The 24634-nt window shown below is 38.0% G+C and overlaps 1 long non-coding RNA gene, 2 pseudogenes and 2 gene segments (V, D, J or C); 3 read left to right on the top strand and 2 right to left on the bottom strand.

The window, feature by feature from the left end:
- Positions 1-328: 328 nt before the first annotated feature.
- LOC137014561 (immunoglobulin kappa variable 1-8-like) lies at positions 329-2531 on the bottom strand. The segment is given in 2 exon segments: positions 329-2286; positions 2424-2531. Coding segments are annotated over 2 exon segments (372 nt in total).
- A 2165-nt stretch (positions 2532-4696) lies between these two features.
- Positions 4697-6604, top strand: LOC137014571 (uncharacterized). Its single transcript, XR_010893860.1, has 2 exons — positions 4697-5056; positions 6112-6604. It is a non-coding gene; the product is annotated as an uncharacterized lncRNA (long non-coding RNA).
- Positions 6605-9414: 2810 nt separating this feature from the next.
- LOC137014520 (uncharacterized) lies at positions 9415-13016 on the top strand (annotated as a pseudogene).
- Positions 13017-21230: 8214 nt separating this feature from the next.
- Positions 21231-22515, bottom strand: LOC137014840 (immunoglobulin kappa variable 1-8-like). The segment is given in 2 exon segments: positions 21231-21562; positions 22437-22515. Coding segments are annotated over 2 exon segments (411 nt in total).
- Positions 22516-22551: 36 nt separating this feature from the next.
- LOC137014841 (transmembrane emp24 domain-containing protein 6-like) overlaps positions 22552-24634 on the top strand; it is a 124614-nt pseudogene continuing 122531 nt past the window's right edge.

Raw genomic sequence — 24634 nt, forward strand, 5'->3', positions numbered from 1 at the left:
AAACATTAATAACCTGTGAAAGTGAACCTTAATGTAAAGTGGAAACCTGTGAACCATTTATTCATGAGTTATAAACATTAATAACCTGTGAAAATGAACATTAATGTAAAGTGGAAACCTGTGAACCATTTATTCATGAGTTATAAACATTAATAACCTGTGAAAATGAACATTAATGTAAAGTGGAAACCTGTGAACCATTTATTCATGAGTTATAAACATTAATAATCTGTGAAAGTGAACCTTAATGTAAAGTGAACACATGTGAATCATGTATTTATTAAAGCAGACACAGAATATCATTTTTTTTTTTTTTTTTTTTCCCCTGGTGACATTTTATTGTTGAAATATTAATAAGCAATTCATAATTATTCTTGATATCATGATAAAGGATACTGTAACTTTAGTATTTGGCAATCTACACAGAACCTGCGTGCGACAGAAGCGGGAGCGCCAAGCTAACACAGTGATTGCACATATAATATACAAAATAACTCAGCGATTAGAACAGGATAGATGAGGAAGGGCAGGGTGCTGTCATCTTCTTCAAGACTGGATTAAAGCTCTTTGGTAGCTGTGGCTGGACTAAAGTCGGGAAAAAATTGTAGCGTGACATTGTCCTGTGTATGTTTCACCGGATACGCCTGCCGAGCACCCTTCAGGATCGCTGACCTGTCATGCCATCTTAGTACAGGGAAGATGAGAGTACGCGGCCGATCAGAGTTTTTCCTTCAGTCATACACGCGATGGTCAATCTCAATGTCACGGCCTTTCAGTGAAGAGATCCACCTGGAAAGATTAGCTCCGAGGAAGCCCGCTGCATCAGAGCCCTCCTCCCCCTCAGGCAAACCCACCAGTCGTACGTTATTTCTCCTGCTCCTGTCTTCAATGTCCGTCATTTTTCCGGTGAGTTGTTCCAGCTGATTTCTTAAGTTTTTGACTGTCCTCCTATCCTCACGTGCAGCAGCCTGAACAGAATCGACCCGGTCACGTGTCTGTTTTGCCGTGTTGGCTAGCTTTTCAACTTCTGCTTTTTGTTCTTTAACAGAATCGTTGGTCGTTTGTATATCCAAATGTAGATCACGGAGTGCTGGGATCAGTGCAGAGTCTATCACGTCTCTTACTGTCGAAGCCACAACCGAATCTAACCGAAGTATTTTGTTGCTCTTTGAGTGCTGATACCTTGATACCTATAGCAGCTCTGTCTCTGGAGATGGTGGAATCTTTTAATTTTTTTTCTTTATTGGCGATTGTTCAGTCTCTCTTTTCTGATTGTCCTTCACTGCTGGTGTACTCATAGTGGGCTAGATAAAGAATGGTTCAGAATTTACTGACAAAATGAGACGAGTGAAGGACTATGCGTGCATTGCTAGAGAAGGGTCACATGATCTCCAGGTGCTGTTTATTTCATCCTGCCATATTTAATCAGTTTCACTTGATCAAGAGTGCAGTTATACTGAATATCAGCACGGCTGTGATTCTACCATAGACATGAAGAGCAGCACGACTGTGAATGTCATATTACTTTTATAACACTTCTATAAGCAAGAACTTTTTAACTTACCTTTCAGACTAAATCTGATTAGTTAGTTTGCATATTTTCCATGATCACTGGTGAAAGAAACCACTTCTTTCAATCCTGGAGTGAGAGAAAACACATTAAAAACATCTATTTCTGCTTCACTCCACATCGCTCTCATACTGTGATCTGAAACACAGACAATAAAACATCTCAGTGCTGCCATAATTAATATCAGCACTAACAGTTATTTAATACAAAAATAAATGACTATATATAAATGTATATTTATTATTAATAATATTTTTTTTTTAAAGAAAACTTTGGTAAACATTGCCATTGTGTTGTTTGTGATCCTCCATCAGCAGCTGCAGTATCTCTCAGCTGTATCAGTGCATCACTGTGACGTCTGACTGAACGAGGTTTTTGTACCACTCTTTATCACTGTGTGAACACTGGACCACTGTGTACACTCTGACAGTAATAATCTCCTGTATCTTCAGTCTGGACTCCACTGATGGTCAGAGTGAAATCACTGCCAGATCCACTGCCACTGAATCTAGATGGAGTTCCTGACTGGAGGGTGTTTATATAATAAATCAGGAGTTTAGGAGCTTCTCCAGGTTTCTGTAAGTACCAGGACAGACAGGGTGTTGGACTACAGCCTGTTAAAGGAGTGCTGGCGGTGCATCTGATCACAACAGTTTCTCCTGGTGTGACTGTATGAACTACAGGAGTTTGAGTAACTGTGATCTGTCCACTGGAGCCTGAAGAGAAATGAATAGATTCAGATGTAAAGTACATCAAGAGAATAGAAACATGATGTGTCATATTAGAAATAGATGTAATATTCATTACATAAACAAAATTGATTTATTTAGTTATAAGCAAGTCAGAGTTTCACCTGATATACAGATCAGAGTCCAGATGAAGAAGGTGATTGTGTTCATTGTTGTTCTTTTGTCTTGTGTGATGATGAAGATTGTGTTCTGTTCTGCTCTCAGTCATGAAGTGTTAAACTCACAGCACTATAAACACTCTCAGAGCACTGAAGCATGTGTCACAATGCAAACAAGTGGGCAGGATTTACAACAGACACACTAATAAACTCTCTACATGTAAGATTTTACTTTCAAAATGTTGTTGAACCATTTAGCGATTAATTGTTCATATTGATTAATTGTGAAATATGTTTGTTTATATTTTGCAGTCTGATGAGACACTAGTCTTTGACTTTATATGAACATCTCTCAGTGTGGATGAAGCATTTTCAGCTTTCAGTGCCGCTGCAGAAATAATCTATTCACTCTCATGATTCATTTATATAAGGTGAATGTTTCTGATAATATGTGACCAAGAAAAAGTGAGCAGAATTCAGCTGGTCATGTGATCTCAACATGGTGGCCACCATAGGGAGGGACAAAAGAAGATTTTTCTAGGCCACTGAAATGACTGGAGAATCATGAGTGTAAATCATTTTAAACATATTCATCAAACACATTCATTATTTGTTTATGATCACATTAATGTACTTCATCTATAAAAACATGATAACAATGAGGAATCAAGTACTAAATAAATCAATTTTTCTGTATTTAGAGTAAACCAAAAAAAAAAAAAAAAAGTCCATTGTGGTCTTTTGATTAATGTTGACGTGTTGCTTTCTGGGAAATATTTTCATGTTGCCTGTTTTTCCCACATTTTCCACATGAAGTTCATCAGGGGCACATTCAAGCTCAAACCGGTACGCAACATTTTGCTACGTTTTCCGGGTTGAACGACATGTTTCCTGGAAACGGTCTGCAACAGTGTGCAACGGGTTTGAGATGCGTTTTCTCTTGTTTGGTGGGCGTGTCAGAAATGTCAGCCAAGTCAGCGGCAAGATGTATATAAACCACACGGTATTAAAGAAACAGCTGGCACAATGGGTATTAATGAAACATAAAAATACTATACTTATATAGTTTGATATTGTATTGTGAAATGACACTTTAATAAACTTTTCTATACTCCTCTGATTATATAATGGTAAATATTAATTTCATAGCACAACAACAGTGATCATCAATAATGATAAGCCTAATACTCACAATAAAAATAATATATATCAACACAGTCTCTGAGGTAAGAAGTGGATTATGTTTGTCTTTTCATGCTGAAATGCGAGACAAATGTTGTATCACAATAATTAGAAGTTTCCATAAATCTCTTCACTCGATTGGGATGTTCTCTTTTATTCTGGACGGAAAGGGCAGTGACTGTAACATTGAGCGTATTTTGTAGTATTAAACACGTATTTATACTGACTTCATCAGGCTCCGAAAATTATTCAAAAAGAACACAAAGAATGGCCTTCTCAGCTACCATAGTTGTAACTCTTGCACCATCAGAGTGTTCAACGCACCACTGTTTCCGTTTAAAAAACGTTTTGCAACGTTTTGTCGGGGCTGAACGCAGCCCGGGACTCATAATCAGGTCATGTGACACTAGATTAAACAATGTGAATATGAAATGTTCAGAATTATTGATTGATTTATTTGAAGCTGCAGGTTTTTATGTGAATCATGATGATTGAGCTTCATATGAAGAACAGAAGATCATTATGAGAAACTCCACAACATCATCCATGATAAAAGAGGTCAAAGGTCACCTCAGAGGTCATGGTATGATGTGGTATGGTGTATGATATGGTGCCGGTACTTTCAATCGGAATGATTTTGTGACATGCGCACAATAGCTTTTGTCCTGTTTGCCGCCTTGTATTCCTGTCAACATGGAGCTCCATAATTTCTTATGCGTGCTATTTTGATGCTCTTAATCAAGCAACAGTGTGGATTTGTAGCATATATTACTGTAGGAAGGTGTGAGGAACAGGAAGCTGACCTGTTTGGTGGCTGTGCATCTCAATACTACCCCTCCCTCCGAAAGAAAAGCAGAAGTGTGTGGATGAAGGTCTGTAGTAATGATTAACTGAGTTCCTTCTGTGTGTTTAATAAATGTGTTTCAGTTTGATTTTCCACCGCCATTTTACATTCTGACGACCCCTGACCTCTTGACGTGATGACGTAGAGACAAAGTAATCGTTTTTTATTTTGTTTGGTTTATAGAAAGGTTCGTCCCACACCTCTCAAACCGATTTCATTCAGTTTGGGCATTTTCATTCGGATTGGACTTTTAAACTGATCACAATGCTCCATGTGAACGATCTACTGTTATATCAGCACACGACAAGAGAATGAATGAGAAATATAGGATATGAAGTCATACTGAATCATGTCTATTGTAAACAAGATCAATAAAATCTTCAACTGATTATGACTGTTTTTCCAGTAACAACAAAAAATAATTTAGTCCAAACTGAGTGTTTGAGTGTTGAGAAGATGTGAGTTTCTTCTAATATCAGTGTGTTGAAGTGTTGTTTCTCTCTCTCTGCTGGAGTTTGTGTTCACTCGAGTGGAATAGAGGTTTTTGTACGACCGTTTCATTAGATTGTATCACTGTGGTGGACTTTCGGTGGAGGAACTAAACTGGTGCTCGGTAAGTCCTTTTAATTACACATTTAAAAAAAATATATACAATTTAGATTTCAGAAAGTGTTGAAACAAGAACAGCATTTATTAAAAATAATGATTATTAAATATTGTGGTGAAACTTTACTTTAAGTCTTTATGTATAATGCGGTATAAAAGAGATTTTATATATAGATTTTAATGCCTCTTATATTTTCATAAATGATTGTAACCAAAGATAAACTAAATAATATTTGCAAATTCATTGTTACATCTGAAATTGGTTGTTTCTCATGTGTTTTAATGCATTATACTTTCCAAAGGTGTAACAATGAGTAAATACTATTATGATTATAACTGTGGTCCTAATTATTCATGAGATCATACTATAATGTGTTTAACAATGCTTAATTAATGCATTAAAATACTTTTATAGTATATTGTGTATAAAGGCTTTAAGTAAAGTGACAATGATAATGTTTTATAATTATTTAATCTAAAACAATGATATTATTATGTTTATAAGTTAAGAAAAATAGCATTATTCCTTTCAACAACAACAAAAAAAAAACATCTAAACATATTTCCATAATGTTTCTCACTGAGTTTAATCTGTTTGTTTTTCTTCATTCATTTCTACACTGAGTTCATATATAGTTCATCTTTTATTGTAGATATCAAACATGATGTAAATGTAAATGTTATGTAAATGTTTAATGCAAGTACAATTTATACAAAATAAATGTATGTTTAGAAATTATGATTTTATTGTTTTCTTGTTTTTATGGAAATTCACACTTTGAAATTGAGTGACATTTTGAGTTGAATATCTCACTTAAGTAAAAATGCAAAAACTGCTGGAATTAAATCAGTCAGTATGTTAGTATGTTTATTTTCATTCATGAGGTTTGATTTAAATGTATATAGTGATTGTGTAGTTTGTGTATTGTATATTATATCAGCTCTAGTGATGTTGAATGTCATGAAGGATCAGATTGTGGTGATTTCTGCTGCTGTTGAAATGCTGTGAGTGAATCAGTGTGTTTTCTTTGTGTGTGTGAATGTGTTGTTTGTCTCCTGCAGCTGGTCCCACAGTGAAGCCCTCAGTGTCTCTGCTGCCGCCCTCTTCTCTGCAGATCTCTGGAGACTCAGCCGCACTGCTCTGCCTGCTCAGCTCTTACTCTCCACAGGGGGCGCTGGTGAGCTGGACACTGGACGGGTCAGAGGTCACCGAGGGGGTCGTGACCAGCGCGGAGAGCCAGCGGGACGGCCGCTACAGCCGCAGTAGCGTCCTGACCCTCAGCAAAGCACGCTGGGAAGAGGGAGAGGTGTACGTCTGCAGAGTAACACATGATGGAGCTCCTCATGAGGTCTCGTTCCACAAGAGCTCTGAGTGCTGATGTTTCTCTCCTGAAGATGAGCCGTATCTGAGTGTCCTGTGTCAGGCAGGATTCACATGAGTCTAGTGCTGCAGCTGTAGTGATTTACAACTCAATACTGAAAGAGAGCTGGCGTGTCAAAGCACTGTGTGATCTTTCAATCTGCTGTAACATTCAATAAAGCTTCTCAACAAGTTCACTTTGTGTCTGACAACATCATTCAACTAACAGATGAAGATGCAGGTGCTTTTCACAAGCTTGATGTAGCAGGAAATAAAGTCAAATAAAGCTCTTGGGGTTTGAACATGGTCTCTGGAGACAGAGCTGCTCTATTCTGAGAGGATCACAATCACTCCACCCTGACAATGCAAATGGGCTTTTCAGTCTCACTGTTTGATTGGTCACATGATCTGGACTGGAACACACCAGTTTCACTTCTGCTGAAAATGTCACGATGAAAATAGATAGATGAAAATGTTTATGGAAATCAACTGAATTCAGTCTGTTCAGTTTGATTGACAGGGATCATATATTACACCTAAAACATGATGATCATATTAAACACTGACTCATTCTCTTCAGAAACACAAGATTGATGTTGATTTAGATGATCTAGTGTTATCAGTGTTTGTCTGTGATCAGTGTTGTGTGTGATTGTGTTGTATGAGCAGCTGCAGTATCTCTCAGCTGTATCAGTGCATCACTGTGACGTCTGACTGAACGAGGTTTTTGTACCACTCTTTATCACTGTGTGAACACATGATCAGGATTTACAACAGACAAACTAATGTACACTAGAGTTACAGAATGACCATTTACATTCTGACTGTCTTACAAAATATAAACAAAACACTACAATAAATATGTAAATATAGATGACAATCCTAAGTAAAGTCCTGATTGTCTTGATGGTTCTTCAGATTATCTTATCAGATTTTCCTGAGATGTGTTAAGAGTGACCAAATCTGTTCGGAAGACTGTCAGAGCCGCCCTTATTGTGAATCGTAAATATTTAACATTTTGAAAATGTATGATCAGAAATCATGTTGTGTGGGGGAACTGAGAACAAATGCGCACACACTCTGTAGATTATCACGTGAAATAAAACGATACCCAATCAAAGAGAGCTAACAGAAAACTCACCTCCATCTGTAACATCTGAAATACATGTTCACACCATCTCCACCGCTTCATCCAAACATTATCCCCTTTTTTTCTGCAGATTTTCTGTAAAAATCAGTCCAAACTAGTATTGTCATTTCTTGTTGCCGGTCGTCCAACATATTTGTTTAGTCTAAAGTCACATTTGATGTGAAAGATTTTGTGAGATTTCCCATGTTCACAGTCAGGACTCCAGTTGTTTGTGAATTTAATCTGTTTTTGTGTGGTTGTATTAGGGCTGTCAAGTGATTAAAATGTTTAATCTAATTAATTACATGATGTGGCGATTAATTAATCTAATAATCACAATTTAATCACACATCATTTTTGGCTGAGAAATATATATATATATATATATATATAATGGTTGAGCACATTTTGAGTCACTATATTTCATTGAGAGGAGTACCCAATTTAACTCAAGCTGACTGAGCCATCTCTACCATCTGGTTGAGGTATGTTATGGCAAAAAAATTGACTAGATGTCAGAGTTTCAATCAACAGCATCTGCGATGACGTCGTTTATCGCGGACCGGGATGAAAAAACACTTAACACATTCAAATATATAAAGTCATTAATCATGACATCATTCAACTAAAACATCAATATTTTCTGAAACGTTTTTTTACAAATTAGTTTTGCATCTAAAGCATCCAAACACACATACAGGCAGTGATGTGCAAACAAAGTTTTACAGTTAAAGTGAATAAATTAATCTTCATCAGCGCAGAAACCATGATCCTCTTGCATTACGATTTATTTGTAATTAAATAAACTTACATTTCGCCAGATTGGCCCCTCATTTGAGTCCTCTCATAGCATCATTTGTCCTAGTTAACCGGTGCTGTGACAGTCATTACTGTTCGGTAGTTCAGATCACACACGCTGTCGCTGAATCATGCAAGCGCAGTATCATCAGCTCATCGGTTCTCAAATCGGACACGTCTGAAAGAAGCGATTCTGTTGTGGACGGATGATCCAAAAACCGTTGCAACCGATTCCTGACTCGAGAACGAGATTGAGATTCGAGAACCGCGAGAGCGATTCAAAAGAGTCGCTTGTTTGCTCTCGCTGTAGTTTGATTACGTCAATTTTTATCTTTATATCAACTTGTTTAGAAATTAAATAAGCTGTCCTTGGATTATGAAACAAATACATGTTTAGCTTGATAGTTTTACAAACAATTGTTTCCAATCTTTAAAAAAATTAACTTGAAAGCACAACTGCACAACTTTTACTATATTGCTTTTAAAATAACATTAATATAGAAAAAGAAATTTGTAGAACTATTTCTGAACATTAGTTTGATCTGTGTACAAAATATTATGTTCATGTTGGCATGTAGTTTATGTACTGTAGCCTATTATGTACAGTATTTTGTATGCTATTAATCTATTATGGTGTATTTGGAAAAGCACAATCATTTTTTTTTTGTATTTTGAATTAGGTCAACTTGACAACCACGAAAAGTGTGGTGCCTACTGGAGAGTCAGTGACAGCTCGGAGAGACGGTAACCAGGGCAGAACGGGCTGGCAACCCAATCTGTGTCTTCTGTGAGGGGGACTCCCAAAAAAGCTACGATGAACCCAAGGAAAAAATACCCCCAGGGGTGCCCGAGAGGGGGGGAGGATGAGCACCCCAACCGGACGGATTCACTGGCACTAGACCAAGGCAATTGACAAACGAATACGAGCGTGCAGTGTACATGTGGCAAGATCTGTAAGAATGAGCGAGGCCTAAAGATCCACCAAGGGAAGATGAAGTGTCGGCTGGGGACAGTACCAACACAACGCACATGTGTTCAACCTGGTGAGATGCAGGAGGAGCCAGGCCCGGAGCCACCCCATAGTGCCCGGAACCTCCAAGTGTTGCAAATGACTCCTTCCAGCATCAAGTCTGAGAGGAGGCAGATCAAGTGGCCAGTAGTGAACATGGTCTCACTGTGGAACCAGTTTGACATCGATGTCGACCAGATTCTGGAGGCCACGATGAGGGGAGATGTTGACAGGAAACTGCAAGCCATGATAACAATTATCGTAAGCATCACATCCGAACGATTCAGTGAAGAGGTGAAGGAAGGAGGCTCTAAAGGATCTTACTCTAAGAACCAACGTGAGGAGAGAATCCACAGCATCAGGCAGGAGATGAAGACCCTGAAGCGTCAATACAAGCAGACAGGAGAGGAGGAGCGTACTGGCCTGGCACAGCTGATGTGCATCCTACGAAAAAAGATCAGGATCCTCCGCCAGGCAGAGTGGCACTGGAGGCGTCGCCGCGAAAGAGCCCGAAAGCGAGCTGCATTCATTGCCAACCCCTTTAAGTTCACTAAGGAGCTACTAGGACAGAAGCATAGTGGCCAGCTAGTCTGCTCCAAGGAGGAGATCGATCACCACCTGAAGGAAACATACAGCAACCCATCGAGAAAACAGGAGTTGGGAGAGTGCAGCACTCTGATAGATCCTACAGGGCCAAGTGTGCAGTTCAACTTGGCAGAGCTGCAGCTGAAGGAGGTTCGAGAGGTTGTCAGGAAAGTGCAAGCAAGCTCTGCTCCAGGACCAAGCGGCACTTCGTATAAAGTGTATAAGAACTGTCCTAAACTCCTGCTGCGCCTGTGGAAGATCCTGCGTGTCATCTGGAGGAGGGGCAGGATTCCTGAACAGTGGAGAGTTGCTGAAGGGGTCTGGATTCCAAAGGAGGAGAACTCCAAGAAGATCCGCATCATCTCCCTGTTGTGTGTGGAAGCCAAGATCTTCTTCAGTGCTGTCTCCAACAGGCTGTGTACCTTTCTCTCAAAGAATAGGTTTATCGATACATCAGTTCAGAAGGGGGGAATCGCAGGTATGCCGGGATGCTTGGAACACACAGGTGTGGTGAAGCAACTTATAAGAGAGGCCAGAGAGAACAAGGGCAATCTGTCAGTGCTGTGGCTCGATCTGGCAAATGCATATGGCTCAATACCACACAAGCTTGTGCAGCTTACTCTGATAAAACATCACGTCCCCACTAGGGTCAGAGACCTCATCGCTGATAATTACAACAACTTCAGGATGAGAACTTCTTCAGGAGCAGTGACATCAGGCTGGCACAAGATTGAGATCTGTATCATTACAGGCTGTACCATCTTCGTAATTTTGTTTTCCCTGGCCATGAACATGCTCATAAAGTCGACTGAACCAGAGTGCAGGGGGCCTAAGACGAAGTCAGCTCAACGTCAGCCACCGATAAGAGCATTTATGGACGACCTCACAGTAACCACAGAGTCAGTCCCAGGCTGCCGGTGGATTCTAAAGAGTCTCGAAAAGCTAATGGAGTGGGCATGGATGCATTTTAAACCAACAAAGTCTAGATCAATGGTGCTGAAAAGAGGAAAGGTAGATGACAAGTCCCGGTTCAGTGTTGCAGGGACAACAATCCCCACCATCACAGAGAAGCCTGTTAAGAGCTTAGGCAAGGTGTTTGACAGCACCCTGAGGGACGCAGCATCCATCCAGTCAACCTGCACTGAGCTGGACAGATGGCTGAAGTCAGTGGATCGGTCGGGATTGCCAGGGAAGTTCAAAGCGTGGCTATACCAGCATGGCATTCTTCCCAGGATCCTGTGGCTACTCCTTGTCTATGAAGTGCCAATCTCGACTGTGGAAACCTTAGCAGCCACCTCAGAAAATGGCTGGGGCTTCCAAAAAGTCTAAGTAGCATCGCACTCTATGGGCATCGCAACTGCAACTGCCACTCAAGTCCTTGGAAGAGGAGTTCAAGGTAACGAGAGCCAGGGAAGTGCTGCAGAGAGCCAGTGGAAGGCTGAGGGGGCTGTTCAAGAAGCAGAGGCAAGATTACATCACAATAGGCTGGTAGGAGTAGTAACAAGAGGCAGGGCTGGACTGGGTTCCTTTGCAACTCCCCATATTGACACCATCAAAGGGAAGCAAAGGTGTCACCTAGTCCAGGAGGAGGTGAGAGCAGTGATCGAGGAGGAGAGAACCTGCAGGACAGTGGGAATGAGGCAACAGGGTGCCTGGATGCGATGGGAGAACGTGATCAAGAGAAAGGTGACATGGGCAGAGCTGTGGAAGGCAGAGCCACAGCGGATCAAGTTTCTCATCCAGGTGGTTTATGATGTGCTTCCTAGCCCATCAAACCTTCACATATGGGGCAAAGTGGAGTCAGCAGCATGCCCACTGTGCTCCAGGTGTGGAACAGTAGAGCACATTCTGAGTTGCTGCCCAAAAGCACTGGGTGAGGGGAGATACAAGTGGAGACATGACCAGGTGCTGAAGGCCATCGCTGAAGCCATCGCTGCAGGAGTCGAGTGGGCCAAGCGCTCCTGCCTCTCCAAGAAAGCCATCACCTTCATGAGAGCTGGAGAGCAGCCAAGACCAGCTGCAAAAACACCTGCAGGCATCTTGGCCACTGCGAGGAACTGGCAGCTGTTGGTGGACCTGGAGAAGCAACTTAAGTTCAGTTAAGTGGGAGAGCACAGTGTCTCCCAATTGAAGTCGGAAGCAGGGGCTTTGCGGCCCAATCCTTGTTCAGAGCCTTCAGTCTGTTAGGCATCGATGGAGAGAGGAGGAGAAGAGCCATCTACAACACCACCGAAGCAGCAGAGAAAGCCTCAAGATGGCTATAGCTCAAGAGAGGAGATCCATGGGGGCAAAGTAGCTAGATTCACCAACTGGACACAAGCTGGGGTCTGATTAGCCTCAGCTGGGTCACCTGGATGAGGGTGCATGATGTTGAAAGACCCAAAACACCCAGTGATTCCAGGAACATCACTGAAGATGTGTCCAGTAGCATCATTAGATGTAATTGCACAGTCAGAAATATATTTCCAATATGTTTTATATTATCACATTTTCCGATGTTCAACAAAACTTGACTAATGTACTATTCATTCTCTTGAAAAATTACATGCATACGCAGTATCATCAGCTCATCGGTTCTCAAATTGGACACAAACACAACCTATTAAATTGTTTTAGTGCTTCAAACAACCTCATACCTATGTCAAAGATCCAAGCACATGCAAACCTCTCGCATATGAACCAGTGGGCTCCACAGAGCTGAAATACATGCATTAAAACACCTTTATTATTCGTCCTAAAAACAAACACTACATATTAAAACACTTTAAAGAATTCAGTAAACTCATACCTATCTCCAAGATCCAAGTAAATCCACAGGCGAACCTCTCACAAACAAACAGTAAAAGTGTCGATCTATTTCCGCAGGCCAGAAACAAATGCACCTACCGTTCTCGTTCCTACCGCCAATCGTTATAGATAGCTAGCCACACCCCTCAATCCGTAACTTTACTCCCTAGATGTCACCTGCCACAGCAGGTTAAAGGACTCTAAGCGATCCTGGGCGGAGAAACTTCCTGTTGACGTTCGAAGTGTTGTCAAACAAAACAGAGGCTAGCTAGACCCTCCCTCCTCCTCCTCCTCCTCCTCCTCCTCCTCCTCCTCCTCCTTCCCTCCATGCTTCCTGAAACAGTCATGAACGCACATTTAAAATCATTCTTGTTGGTTGTTGGCTGGAGCATGTTTATTATGTCTTGTGGTCCAGGCTGCACCAGTTTGTTTTTATTGCCGTTTTTGGAGCTTGTGGCGACTACAGAGACCGTTTTTTTACAGTGTGTTCAGGGGACAGGCAGCTGGCGGATAGTGATGAGATGTTTGCTGTATGTGACAAAAAAATGTTTTGGCATAAAAACGTGTGACATCACTTAGAGAAGTGTTTCTCAACTCAAGTCCTCGGGACCCACTGCTCTGCACATTTTGTATGTATCCCTTATTTAACACACCTGATTTCGATCATCAGCTCGTTAGGAGAGACTGCATGAACTGAACTGAGTGTGTCAGATAAGAGAGACATACAAAATGTACAGAGCAGTGGGTCCCGAGGACTGGAGTTGAGAACCACTGACTTAGAGCACCTTTAAGTCAGTGTACTGTTGTAGTAACTGAATAACTCTGGGATGTTGGTTTATATTGATAGGTAGTGTCAGGCCTGTCAAAAAGTGAGTAATTTTAGTCATTTGTGGATTAGTGTTGGCTTACTGGAGATGCAAACTGTTTGGGACGATTCAGACCGATTTGGTGAACTGGTTCGACTGGTGCACTGAAAAGAACCTGTTAAAAAGAACGATTCGTTCACGAACCGGACATTACTAATGTCAGAAACAAAGAAATCACTCCTGCCATGTGAACTGTTCTTGGTGAAATTTTGCAAGGTGAGCAAATTTTTTTTGACATATTACACTGTAAAAGCCCTGACTTTACAAAATGATGTTACTTGGTGTCATGAAAAAACTTTAGTATGTTTTTAAGAATTTTTCAAAAACATGCTCAACCAAACGGTTGATTTTCACTTTATGGTAAACACAGAAAAGCTAAGGTACACTGTAAACGATTTCTGTTGTTTTCACAGTATTATTGCTGTATTATCAGAGAAAGCTTACTGTAGAAACAGTTTACAGTAAGTTGCTGTCAATTTTATAACTTTTGAAGTATTATTGCTGTATTTCCAGCTTTGTCTTACTGTAGAAACTATTTACAGGACAGTTGCTGTCAATTTATGCTATTCTTTGAAAAAAACAATTGAGTGGGAAAATAATTACAGTAATCCTTATATTACTGTTAAATTGATGACAGTAATAATCCAACAGACAAGGAATTTTATTTATTAATTATATATTTATTTATAAGGAATTTTATAATACATCGTTTCATAAGGTAACCCATATATTAAGGCATTTAGCATATAGTTAAAAAAATGTTTAATGTTTTATGTGGGTGTTTTTTAATTGCGTATCTTTATAGTTGCCAGATTTTGACACAAAACCAACTAATCTCATAAGTTATAGCCAACAATTTTGTGGGTGGGAGGTAGTTGTAGAGATGTAGATGTCAATAATATAGGCTAGGTAAATAGATAAAATCAATTCCCATGATATTTTTTTATTATTATTATTTTGCTTTCTATTAAACACACTAATTACATAAAAAGCGGAATCGCACGGGATATACCTGGCAACCAATCATCTAAACCGTCAGCCCGCACTCATTTTCCAGTTCATTTGCTGAGCTTTTGAGGATGAGCAAGACCAACAAGAACCAGTCAGGTGAGATACAATTTTATTCAATATCTTAAAGATGTGTATTTCTAAAAGTTTCACCCCAAATGGGAAGATATTCGTTTTAACGTTACCACTAACGTTAACGTTAAATAATCGGTGGTTTGATAGTAGTTTTGTAACACAAACATTCTAACTGTAACGTTAGCCAAATACTAATTATCAAGGTTTGCTGTTAATGTTAGTTAATAATTTCAAGTTCAGAACAAAGTAATCGAAATGTTCTTGTTTCTGAACATTTGTGTGTAACTTACACCGTGTGTGTGTGTCCTGTCGCGATCGAGGCCTTACGCGCCTAAGTCTAAAGGTATGTTCGAAATCGACCTGTTGCACTAATGTTATGCATGACTTTCGGTTAATAAAGAGGTAAGTCATTTTCAGCTATTGAAGAACGCAGTAAAATTCATAAAATGAGAGCGGTTTTAGCTTTGTAACGGATCGAGGAGATCAGGATCATTCAGAAAGGGGATGCATTGTGAAACGAATATCTCTGTGTAGGTCTATGCAGTGTTGAATATGTTTTTCATTTCTTTAAGCGTGTATGTTGTTCGACATTGCAGCGTGCTGATGAGTTAATAAAGAGGTAAGTCATTTTCAGCTATTGAAGAACGCAGTAAAATTCATAAAATGAGAGCGGTTTTAGCTTTGTAACGGATCGAGGAGATCAGGATGTCTATGCAGTGTTGAATTTGTTTTTCATTTCTTTTAGCGTGTATGTTGTTCGACATTGCAGCGTGCTGATGAGTATCGCTCTTTCGGTTAATAAAAAGGTAAGTCATTTTCAGCTATTGAAGAACGCTGTAAAATTCATAAAATGAGAGCGGTTTTAGCTTTGTAACGGATCGAGGAGATCAGGATGTCTATGCAGTGTTGAATTTGTTTTTCATTTCTTTTAGCGTGTATGTTGTTCGACATTGCAGCGTGCTGATGAGTATCGCTCTTTCGGTTAATAAAAAGGTAAGTCATTTTCAGCTATTGAAGAACGCTGTAAAATTCATAAAATGTGAGCGGTTTTAGCTTTGTAATGGATTGAGGAGATCAGGATCATTCAGAAAGGGGATACATTGTGAAACGAATATCTCTGTGTAGGTCTATGCAGTGTTGAATATGTTTTTCATTTCTTTCAGCGTGTATGTTGTTCGACATTGCAGCGTGCTGATGAGTTAATAAAGAGGTAAGTCATTTTCAAGTCTGTTTATCACATTGATGTCTGTCAAGCTGTAGTGCAACTCAATTTTTGTGTTTTGTTCTCTAAAGGCAGCAAAAACCTGGGATCTGCATTGGCCCTGTCAAGTCTGGAGAGTGTTTTTACCGTTTAATGAATTAAATTGTAATAAAAGTTTTTAAATGGACTTCTGAGTGTTGTCATAATTTATGTGACATCTAATAATCAGTAATATAACTGTGAAATTTTTTTTTGCATACAATCCTTTATATTTAATTATTTTTTAAGCATGTAACAGATTGTAGTTAGTTATATGTTGTGTATATATGCGTATATGTGAATATAAAAACTACCGTAATCAATTATACTGCATAGTAACTTTACTGTATTTTAAAATACAGTGCAAAAACATGAACTGTAATTAATTTTACAGTATAAATATGCTGTAAGTTATTATACAGTATGTTGTGAACTACTGTAGTCAGATTTACAGTAATATTACCGTGGAATAAAATACTGAAGCTTGCTGGCTATTTGTTGCCAGTAAGTTACTGTTGATTTTACGTTAAATTTTTTACAGTGTAATCATTTCAGATCATCCATTTCTGCAGTCAGAATGGACTATTTGCTGAGAAATATAAACTTCTGATCATTCTATGAATATGACAGCTATTGTTATTTCTTCATGAATATGCTGAGATAATTTCTTAAATATGTATTTTTTGCCACTTTTGCATATTTTTTGAAGTAAATATAATGAATTCATAGAATTAATGTGTGGAAATCATAATTGTCAGAGGCAATTACTTCTTAAATGACAAATGCTGGTGTTTGTGATAACAGCAGAAAACCCCTAAGATTCTGATGCTGAGCTCAGTGATGTTGATGACCCAATAGAGGATCTGGATTATCACCCCATCCGGGAAGAGAAATGTTCATATGTCTAAAAAAAAGAAGGAAAAAGAAAAATCCTGTTGCACTACCACACTCTTGAATCATAAAAGCCTAAAATGCCATTATATTACTATCTTTTGCTATTTTGTTTTTAGTTTTTGAATGCAGAAAGAATATAATGTCTTTAGTTTTGTTACTTTTAGTTATTTGTGTTATTTATTTTTGTTTGTTTAAAAAAAAACAAGAAAACATGTAATTTCTTGTCTTAAAATGAAAATCTGAACTATTTGATTGAATATTTCAATAAATAAACAAGATTCAATATATAAAACTATTTTATTTTAATTGTTTTAAAATAAATTAGTATTATAGTTCATATTTTCTGATTTTCATGTGTATGAATTTAATTATTTTACCTTTAAGTGCCATATCAACCATTTGGTAGAGGCCGAAATTTTAAAAAATTATGGGATGTGTTGAAAAAAAAAAATACAGTGAGTGTGGTAACTAGTGACATAATGAGATAAAAATGCAAACATATATTTTTTCAAATGACTTTTTCTTGGTGGGGCAGTTAAAGGGCTAAAGATGGATCATGAATCATGAGTCTGTTCAGAAAGTATCAGGACTGATTGTGAATCTCTAATCAGAGTTCATGGTGTCACTCCATCTATCATGAAGCCTCATGTGTGTCTGAAACCATCAAATGGAGAAGAAACAGGCTGATAAAGATGGAGACATATTAGAGCTTGTTCAAGAGATTCACAATCAGTCCAGATACTTTTATAACAGACCTCATATAATATTATGAAAACATACCTCATTATTTGAACTCATTTTCACTGAAGTTTGAAGTCTGAAGCTGCAGGTTTTTCTGTGAATCATGATGATTGAGCTTCATATGAAGAACAGAAGATCATTATGAGAAACTCCACAACATCATCCATGATAAAAGAGGTCAAAGGTCACCTCACAGGTCACAGATCATCAAATATATTTCTTTAAACATTGTTATATCAGAACATGATGAGAGAGTGAATGAGAAATACAGGATAGAAAGTCAAACTGAATGATATCTGTTGTAGATGAATAAAATCTTCAACTGATTATGACTTTTTTTTTTCCAGTAATAAGAAACATTTTGGTAACACTTTAGAATAACTCACGCTATGAAGCATTAGTTAAGCATTAGTAAATAGTCAATTCATCATTTATAAAACATTAATAGACATTAGTAAGCCATTTATAAATACAGCTATAAATGCTTTGTTCTTGATTTATAAGCATATCTATAATGAGTTTAATAATTGTATTTTCATACTTTATTAATGATTAATTTATCATTTCTAAATTATGTATTTCATTATTCACAAACCAGTTATTTAGGAGTTGTCAGTGGTTCATAAGATCATTTAGGAAGTGTGACTAAATGATTAATACAATATTTAAATGTACATTTATGCATCTTATTATTTAGACATATAGTAATAGTTACTTAGTGTGTTAATAAATGCTTTATTAACATATTCCTAGTGTCAAAACTTCCACGGTACTAACTTTAAAACATTAGAGAACAGCAGTGCAGAAGATCACTGAACCTTTGAATCTCATTTATAAAAGCTTTACAGAGCATAAATAGTCCTCACTTTAGATGAGCTCACAAAAATAGTTAACTGACAACTTCTAAATGTTTTATAATTACCTGAATTAATCATGAATTGCAGTAGGAATGTGTGTTAATAAAACACACTAAGTAACTATTACTATGTGTCTAAATAATAAGATGTATAAATGAATGTTTAAATAGTTTATTAATCATTTACTTACACTTCCTAAATGAACCACTGACAACTCCCAAATAACTGGTTTGTAAATAATGTAATACTTAATTTAGAAATGATACATTGATTATTAATAAAGTATGAAAATACAATTATTAAACACATTATAGATATGCTTATAAATCAAGAATAAAGCAATTATAGCTGTATTTATAAACTACTTACAAATGTCTATTAATGCTTTATAAGTGATGAAATAACTATTAACTAATGCTTAACTAATGCTTCATAGTGTGCAGTTATTATAAAGTGTTACCAACATTTTAAATGAATTTGTGAATGTTGTTCCTTTGAAAATCATATAGTCCAAACTGAGTGTTTGAGTGTTGAGAAGATGTGAGTTTCTTCTAATATCAGTGTGTTGAAGTGTTGTTTCTCTCTCTCTGCTGGAGTTTGTGTTCACTCGAGTGGAATAGAGGTTTTTGTACGACCGTTTCATTAGATTGTATCACTGTGGTGCACATTCGGTGGAGGAACTAAACTGGTGCTCGGTAAGTCCTTTTAATTACATATTAAAAAAAAATAAAAAATATACAATTTGGATTTCAGAAAGTGTTGAAACAAGAACAGCATTTATTAAAAATAATTATTATTAAATATTGTGGTGAAACTTTACTTTAAGTCTTTATGTATAATGCGGTATAAAAATATCCAAAATATAGATTTTAATGCCTCTTATCTTTTCATAAATTATTGTAACCAAAGGTAAACTAAATAATATTTGCAAATTCCTTGTTACATCTGAAATTGGTTGTTTCTCATGTGTTTTAATACATTATACTTTCCAAAGGTGTAACAATGAGTAAATACTATTATGATTATAACTGTGGTCCTAATTATTCATGAGATCATACTATAATGTGTTTAACAAAGCTTAATTAATGCATTAAAATACTTTTATAGTATATTGTGTATAAAGGCTTTAAGTAAAGTGACAATGATAATGTTTTATAATTATTTAATCTAAAACAATGATATTATTATGTTTATAAGTTAAAAAAACAACATTATTCCTTTAAAAAAAAAACATCTAAACATATTTCCATAATGTTTCTCACTGAGTTTAATCTGTTTGTATTTCTTCATTCATTTCTACACTGAGTTCATATATAGTTCATCTTTTATTGTAGATATCAAACATGATGTAAATGTAAATGTTACTTTCTGTATTTCACTCAATGATACTGAATCTCTTTGTTGTGCTTATAATTCAGTGCTTTATAATGCAAGTACAATTTATACAAAATAAATGTATGTTTAGAAATGTTGATTTTATTGTTTTCTTGTTTTTATTTCTTTAGTCACACTTTGAAATTGAGTGACATTTTGATTTTCTCACTTAAGTAAAAATGCAAAAACTGCTGGAATTAAATCAGTCAGTATGTTAGTATGTTTATTTTCATTCATGAGGTTTGATTTAAATGTATATAGTCATTATGTAGTTTGTATATTGTATATTATATCAGCTCTAGTGATGTTGAATGTCATGAAGGTTCAGATTGTCATGATTTCTGCTGCTGTTGAAATGCTGTGAGTGAAACAGTGTGTTTTCTTTGTGTGTGTGAATGTGTTGTGTTTGTCTCCTGCAGCTGGTCCCACAGTGAAGCCCTCAGTGTCTCTGCTGCCGCCCTCTTCTCTGCAGATCTCTGGAGACTCAGCCGCACTGCTCTGCCTGCTCAGCTCTTACTCTCCACAGGGGGCGCTGGTGAGCTGGACACTGGACGGGTCAGAGGTCACCGAGGGGGTCGTGACCAGCGCGGAGAGCCAGCGGGACGGCCGCTACAGCCGCAGTAGCGTCCTGACCCTCAGCAAAGCACGCTGGGAAGAGGGAGAGGTGTACGTCTGCAGAGTAACACATGATGGAGCTCCTCATGAGGTCTCGTTCCACAAGAGCTCTGAGTGCTGATGTTTCTCTCCTGAAGATGAGCCGTATCTGAGTGTCCTGTGTCAGGCAGGATTCACATGAGTCTAGTGCTGCAGCTGTAGTGATTTACAACTCAATACTGAAAGAGAGCTGGCGTGTCAAAGCACTGTGTGATCTTTCAATCTGCTGTATCATTCAATAAAGCTTCTCAACAAGTTCACTTTGTGTCTGACAACATCATTCAACTAACAGATGAAGATGCAGGTGCTTTTCACAAGCTTGATGTAGCAGGAAATAAAGTCAAATAAAGCTCTTGGGGTTTGAACATGGTCTCTGGAGACAGAGCTGCTCTATTCTGAGAGGATCACAATCACTCCACCCTGACAATGCAAATGGGCTTTTCAGTCTCACTGTTTGATTGGTCACATGATCTGGACTGGAACACACCAGTTTCACTTCTGCTGAAAATGTCACGATGAAAATAGATAGATGAAAATGTCATGAAAATCAACTGAATTCAGTCTGTTCAGTTTGATTGACAGGGATCATATATTACACCTAAAACATGATGATCATATTAAACACTGACTCATTCTCTTCAGAAACACAAGATTGATGTTGATTTAGATGATCTAGTGTTATTAGTGTTTGTCTGTTATCAGTGTTGTGTGTGATTGTGTTGTATGAGCAGCTGCAGTATCTCTCAGCTGTATCAGTGCATCACTGTGACGTCTGACTGACCGAGGTTTTTGTACCACTCTTTATCACTGTGTGAACACATGTTTACTGTTGATATAGTGGTAACTCTGACAGTAATAATCTCCTGTATCTTCAGTCTGGACTCCACTGATGGTCAGAGTGAAATCACTGCCAGATCCACTGCCACTGAATCTAGATGGAGTTCCAGACTGGAGGCGGTTTGTAAAATAAATCAGGAGTTTAGGAGCTTCTCCAGGTTTCTGTAAGTACCAGGACAGACAGGGTGGGTTACAGCCTGTTAAAGGAGTGCTGGTGGTGCATCTGATCACAACAATTTCTCCTGGTGTGACTGTATGAACTACAGGAGTTTGAGTAACTGTGATCTGTCCACTGGAGCCTGAAGAGAAATGAATAGATTCAGATGTAATGTACATCAAGGCAATAGAAAAATTATGCGTTATATTAGAAATAGATGTAATATTCATAACATAAACAAAATTTATTTATTTAGTTATAAGCAAGTCAGAGTTTCACCTGATATACAGATCAGAGTCCAGATGAAGAAGGTGATTGTGTTCATTGTTGTTCTTTTGTCTTGTGTGATGATGAAGATTGTGTTCTGTTCTGCTCTCAGTCATGAAGTGTTAAACTCACAGCACTATAAACACTCTCAGAGCACTGAAGCATGTGTCACAATGCAAACAAGTGGGCAGGATTTACAACAGACAAACTAATATACACTAGAGTTACAGAATGATCATTTACATTCTCACTAATGTTAGTTTTAGTTAGTTCAGTAGTTTTATTTTTATTTTTTTTATTCTGACTACTGAGACACTGAGGGTGTGCAGATGAACGTTCATCTCTGTCTCCACATTCAGTCATGTGACCAGTTTGACTGACAGTTTGACTCTGGCTTTAATAACAACTGTGATTGGTTTATTCATCACCAGCACTGAGAAATATATGAGGAAACATGTGACCAAGTCTCTGATACATAATGTACATACATACTACATACTATATCAGAATATTATGTATGATCTTTAAGGGAGTTAACTAGTTAGCTGAGGTTTGGGAGCGGGGCAACACCTCAACCAATCACCTGACTTCTCAAAACCTACAGTACTGTTTGTCTCGTTCTCTTGAACCCTCCCTTCCCCTCCCTCTCTCTCATCCATTATCCATTATCATCCCCTCTTCTCTTCCTTTCCAGGTTATATCGGGGGTCTTAATCACTCTCCAACATTTAACTGAGATGATGTTTTCACCCTGAGACTCTGGGCCGCCGACTCCAGACGCCAGATCAACCTGACTACCATCCTTCCCCTTCATCCTCTCCCTATTCATCCCTAACTTTCTTCAGTAAATAATTCTCCAACATTCATGGTTGTGGTGTGGTCCTTGATTGTGAAATGTCCTTTAAATCGGAAAATATGAGAATCATCACGTACACCTTATAAATGTCATTATCTTTATTAACATGTTTTAATTCAACGTTTAAAACAGGATGTTTAAAAAACAATACATCACTATTAAATGTCAATTAGCAGCTTTATTGTAAATGATTATAATAATAATAATAATAATCATATCTCTTCTGGGCAGTGGATCAGTTTGACTTTGTCATCATGCTGTGTGCCGGAGACCTCCAGTGCTTCTGGCACTTTTCTCACTATGGTGAACGCTTCTACTTACACTTCATGGTAAGACATTGTTCTGCATTTAAATATTAGTATGAACTTGAATGGTTTGAATGTTTCAGCTCAGTATGTGTGTGTTCAGGTCCAGCTGGTGACTGTGTGGCACTTGATACACATCTGTCTGTGATTGTTAATGCTTTTATTTATTAATAATTAATAATCGGCACAGATGACGATGAAAGTGGTCAGATTGTCTTCAGTGTTGAGGAGACTGGTGAGTCTCACCTTGATACGTGTTTTAGTACATCTGCTGCCCACGTTATGAACAGAAAAATCATCTTTTATTGTACTTGGCACAACCAGAGCATGCATCTGTAGCTGGGTGACCGAAGCCAATATTGAAATCCTTTGAGAACACAGAGTAATAAAGGGAGTAGCTGGTCTGAGCATGGTTTTGAGCCTCAAAGAGCTCATGCATCTTGTGCACATTCAGGTCACTGGGGATATACTTGCGGCCTGGTGCTCCTCTCCGCCCATAATGGCTGGCCCTGCAGGTAAAAGACTGGATGTGCTCAACAATGAGTTTGCTTCTCCTGTTGTGCTCCTCACTGTGCCGTGAACCACCTCTTCTCTCTGGGAGAGCCTCAGCAGTCTCAGCATAATATTTAGCCACCCGGGACACACGGTCTTTGCTGATGCCTTTGAAAGTAAATTGTTTAGATTGAAATAAAAAATAATTACACACAACTAACTTGCCATTACATACTCTTTGAAACAGATTATTAAAATTGTAATACCTAAAACATTGTTTCATTTGATTACTTTGAAATTAAGATATTGCTAATTATTCTACATTAAGTTAATGTATGCTTAATGTTAGTGTCTGTACTTTCATTAGGAAGAAACAATTATGTTAAAAGTATCACATTCTCAGTGATATGTGATGATAATGAATTTCTCTGAATTGCAATTAATTCAGTTCCACTTCCTGTAATTCCAATTCCAATTCAATTCAACATCCTGTGAAGTCAATTTAAATTCATTCATTGAACTGAATTAAATTCTGAAATTCTGAATTTTGCACAGCCCTGGCAGGGGTCAGGAATCTCTTTTGCATCAGTAGGCTAGTATTATTATCAGTACTTCCCATGTCACATTAGCATGCTTGTTTACAGCAAATAAATCTTTGTCGCAAGGGAGAAACCTACCTGCAAACGGGCACCTTCTCCGGGTGATTGCTGCACAAAAGACTGTACTTGACTGATATGTTCCAGTCTATTCGTTTGTTTACATCCAGGACTTTCAGACGCTACCCTTTCACTTGCGTTATGTCCAGGAGATGAAGTATGGCCCTGTCCTGGTCAACCTTGTTTGGTCTTTCATAAAACTTGTTGAAATTCATCATCAGGTCGTCCGGTGACAGCTTCTCGGCCTGACAGAAACCGGTCGCACCAGCCTTGTGTTCACATCCCACAGTGGGTATTAACGTGCCCCCTGAGTGGTGAAACTTCTTTTTTTGTTGTTTTTTGTGATTTTCTTTGTCCAGTCGGCGTTTTCTACCCCCAGGTGTAGGTCTCACTGGCTCATCCAGGCCATCAAAAGTGTTATTAGAGTTTAAAGCACTCATTTTGAAGACTGAGCACAAACAAACTCCTTCGCTTCAAAGAACCACCATGTTAGATTGCATCGAATGCTCGCCGAATTCTGATTGGACGAGAGGACATATCGCATTTAGGCTAAAAACACGTTCGTCGCTTATAGCAGTTTGGAAAGAAACTGCATCTTGCAGTATATTTTAAACAGGGAAATATAGCAATTTGGCATGA

Source organism: Chanodichthys erythropterus, chromosome 24 (assembly GCF_024489055.1).
Source record: "Chanodichthys erythropterus isolate Z2021 chromosome 24, ASM2448905v1, whole genome shotgun sequence".
Taxonomy (NCBI): Eukaryota; Metazoa; Chordata; class Actinopteri; order Cypriniformes; family Xenocyprididae; genus Chanodichthys; species Chanodichthys erythropterus.